Source organism: Periophthalmus magnuspinnatus, chromosome 7 (assembly GCF_009829125.3).
Source record: "Periophthalmus magnuspinnatus isolate fPerMag1 chromosome 7, fPerMag1.2.pri, whole genome shotgun sequence".
Classification (NCBI taxonomy): domain Eukaryota; kingdom Metazoa; phylum Chordata; class Actinopteri; order Gobiiformes; family Gobiidae; genus Periophthalmus; species Periophthalmus magnuspinnatus.
The window spans coordinates 27,276,451-27,280,591 of record NC_047132.1 but is presented as its reverse complement, the minus strand read 5'-3'; the positions used below and the strand labels follow the sequence as shown (position 1 = coordinate 27,280,591).

Here is a 4,141-nt window from a genome sequence, read left to right as displayed (position 1 = left end):
TTTCAGCTTTAAATCTTTATTATCTATATCCATATCGTATTTGTGACTATATAAAAAACATATTTCTTTACATGTTATTTACATTTTGTGTTAACTACTACATTTTCGAAATCTGCATCATTTAGGCGAGACACACCTGGTGAAACCCTTTGTTTTCAGTTGTAAGATTTTCCCTATTAAAGGTGCAATATGTAACTTTTCTGTCTTTCTTGCATTTATTCAATTACAGATGTTTTTATTGCAAAAAAGAAACATCTCAAGTGACTTATCCTCTGCCACAAAAGTAACATTCAACAACTACTACAACAACCACAACAAAACAACATCCTCACAAAATGATTTTACCTGATCAACTTTAATCCTAAAATGTGACTGGGGAATTTTAACTTCAAAGGTATTTTCAAATGTTATCTCCATTTACCAACACTTTTTTTTTTTTTGGAGTACTTAACATGTTTACAGAAGGAAATTTGGATGTCTTCATTCTCTATTTACGTTGCTTTGTAGGAAAAGAACAAATGATAACTTTTTAGTGTGAGGCCAGAACACTTTGCTTGGTAGAAGTCATTGTTTTGTTGTATTACCCTATAGTACCTCTTGTGTATTCTCTTATTTAGCAAAAAGGCCCATAATATACACCATAGTTCACACTGCCATTGCTGCTATATTAATCTATGCTTGTCTCATTATCCAGATTTGCCCCCTGCCTCACCTCTTCCGCCCTCGATCTCGAAGTCGTCGGGCAGTAGCTTGTCCTGTCGATTTCCCAAAGTGAAGGAGAGGAAGGCCAGCAGCAAAGCGTCCAGGATGCAGATGATCGCCAGAATATAGGCCCAGCGCACGGTACAGTTCCCCAGAGTGTACTTATCTGTCCTCTGACCGCACATGCGCTTTACCTCCTCCGAATCCCAGCCGTCAGGGTAGATCATGCACCCCATCACCATCAACACAGCTGCGAGACAGGAGAACACAGAGGGTACAAAATAAGTCAAACCATCAGAATCACCTGTGGATTTGTGTGTTAATAAGCTGAAAATGGACCTGTATTCAACCAAGTCAAGTAAAATGTATTTATAAAGCACATTTAAAAACAACCACCACTGCCCAAAGTGGTGTACAAAGGCGATATAAAGTGCAATCTTATAAAAAAAACATGCAAAAACACGATAAAACAATACAAAAAAAAAAAAGTGCTGCTCAGCTCGTGTTAAAAGCCAGTGCAAACAAATGAGTTTTCAACAAAGACTCAAAAATATTTAAAGATTGGGCTGTTCTGTACCCAGAGGAAGCCTGGTCCCCACTCTTTTTTAGCCGGGACCTTGGAACATCGAAAAATCATATTGGGAACGTGGATAGAAACAAGCTCAGAGAGATAGGGAGGCGCCAACCCATGGAGACATTTAAAAACCATCATCAAAATCTTAAAGTCAATCTTGAAACTGACAACTGACCGGAGAGGCCAAAACAAGACCAGGGCTAAACTATTGGAAAAGTACCGTACTATTACTCAAATTAGGCTCAAACCAGGACCAAACGAAGTGTAATCAGCCCCTAAAATAATCATTACTCTAATTTCTCTTTCATTTTTGTCTTTGCCACCATAATTCGCTCTCGCTCACTTCATTTACCATATCAGAAATCAGAGTACTCGCATCAGAAGTAACTACGTACATGATATTTCCATAACCTGATCACTCCAAGAACCAGATAATGATCAGATCTTTGGTGTGCATGGAAAGATGTCTGTTTCCCCTCCAGTGGGTGGTTGGTTTGAGTTATAATTATGAGTAAAAATGATCACGGTCCCATGAGTGGAGTTTGAACCTGTGAGTACTGCTATAAAGAGACAGTGCTTTGTTATAGTAATGCAGGCTCAGGGGTGTAGTATGCAAGATGTACTGTTTTTAAAAAGGCTTTATGGTGAAATAAGGTGTAATGAGTTCCATAAAGAGTGGGCATGATACAGAATTAAATTAGACCACATAATATGAGCTTAACTTTTCACCTGCTTTACATAAATATAGGGAGTTGATAGCTTGGATATTTGTTTAAATATAATGAACCCCCAACTGATCTTATGAGCGAGTCTATTCTGAGATGAGAAGTTAACACTATTAAAGTAACATCACATAACTTTCTGTATTAGGTTGGATATTTATGGTTATATTTCAGTTACATATTCATTTTACCATTCAAAAGACATATTTAGTTTTTAGTTCTTATGGTAAATGGCCTAATTTTTCTTAACGGATTTAGGTAAGCGATTAAAAATACATGATGTCCAGGAATTTGCCTTAAGAACGAAAAGGCATCTGGGTTCTGCTAACAAAGCTGTCACACCTGATCTTGTTTCATGTAACTTTATCCAGAGTTTGAGGTGTTAAAGGCTGGACTGAAACCAGATCGTACTGCCTCCAACTGTGACAAACAACAAAAACCCAAACTCACAGTATCCTGACTGAACCAAAGAGGTGACATAATGCCTCGGGCTGGACGACTGCAACATCTCACACAGCAAACACCTGGGCTTCCTTACCTGCCTGTTACCATGGAAACACATTTAGAAATACCCAGTCCTGAATTTAGTGCAGTAGTTTGGGCAGAGTCCTGCTGAGAGACAGCCTGGTGTGTGAGATAGACCCTGTTCCTAAGATGGTTATTAAAATTTGAATCATGCACTTAATTATGTTGGAAGAGAAAGACTTATGATGCAATCGTGTTATCTTTTATTATCCTATTATCAAATGCCCAAGGGTGCTCATTTGTGCCCTTGAAAAATTTAGGAGTTTGTAAAAATGTTCACCAGCAAGGACAATTAAGCTACTTTGTTAGTAAACTTTAAAAAGCCAATTACTGCGATAATATCTCAAAAAGGAGTGACCTCTGTTAAGTTCACCACCAACATCTTTACTTTGGGCATCACTGCTACTGATACTGCTGGGCCTATACTTAACTGCAATGTTTCGACATTAACATCAAAAACAATTAATACTTCTTCAAACAGTTTCGATGCATGTTTTACTTTTTGTTATACCTATCACCTATGACCTGCGCCCTACCTGAAGCCAGCTGCATCCACGCACAGATCTTGTACACATTCCCAGCGTTAAGGAAGAAGAAGAGACTGAAGCCCACCATGGTGCCCACCACAAGCAGCATGGAGCTCCCCACGAAGAACATGGCGGTCCTGAAGGCCGGGGACGGGATGGAGGCGAAGTCCAGCACGCTGCCTTTGCACGTGAGCTCTGAAGTGAGCGCGTTCCCGATGCAGTAATGAAACAGTCCAAAGTATCCGGCCTGCGGCGTGTTCACACTATCCCCAATCCAGTATGGCTGTATGAAGACCACCACCTCGATGATGGCGAAGCAGATGGTGAAAACGGCCCACATGACTCCGATGGCACGCGCATTACGCACATAGTTGGTGTGATAGATTTTAGCAGCTTCTTGCGCTGGCAGCAGGTCAGGCATTTTTCAGCAGGTTTTGCCTTGTACTGTGACAAACACTGAAGATATGAGCTCTGTGTTCACTGGCACATTACTGGACTTAAGTGCATCTGTGTGGTGCTGTTAGGAGTTCACACCTGTTGCGTGTGACCAACAGTGACGGACTCCAGTCACGGTTCAGCACCTCGGACAGCGCCCCACTCACTAATTCATGAGGTTTCTGCTCTTGTGTCATCCCAACGCACTGGTTTCCTGGCTGCATGGATAATTTTAAACCTGTTAAGTAAAATAAACACATTGAAGCTTCCGTCTCACGCTGTTGTTCCTTTTATTCGAAAGCAGAAATACACCGCCTACTGTGACTACTGAAAATGAAAATTGGATATCTCCTCCAAATAAATTAGCTCCGGAGATAAAAAGAAAAATTGCACAAAGTTTACGTTGTTGTAGTTATTCTTTGTAATCTAACTCTACGGTCATCCCACGTTGATTTTATTTTGCAGCAGCTGCTGCTGGACACAGCAGAGGCCAAGTGGGATGGGAGGCGCAATGGGGTCAAGAGGTTACAATGAAGCTGCTTTTGTGTTTGTTTTTTTTTAACATATCCAACTTTGTTACAGGCTTTGGCCACATGCTGGCTGGACTTGCTGAACTTTCAGACTCACCACGCAACTAACTCTTGATGTTTACCATG

The 4,141-nt window shown here is 40.6% G+C and overlaps 1 protein-coding gene across 1 annotated transcript; it reads right to left on the bottom strand.

The window, feature by feature from the left end:
• Positions 1 to 686: 686 nt before the first annotated feature.
• On the bottom strand, positions 687 to 3,471 carry lhfpl5b (LHFPL tetraspan subfamily member 5b). Its single transcript, XM_033968903.1, has 2 exons — positions 3,060 to 3,471; positions 687 to 952 (listed from the first exon to the last, which is right to left on the bottom strand). The coding sequence occupies exons 1-2, from the start codon at positions 3,469 to 3,471 to the stop codon at positions 687 to 689; spliced, it is 678 nt and encodes a 225-aa protein (XP_033824794.1).
• Between the last annotated feature and the right edge of the window lie 670 nt (positions 3,472 to 4,141).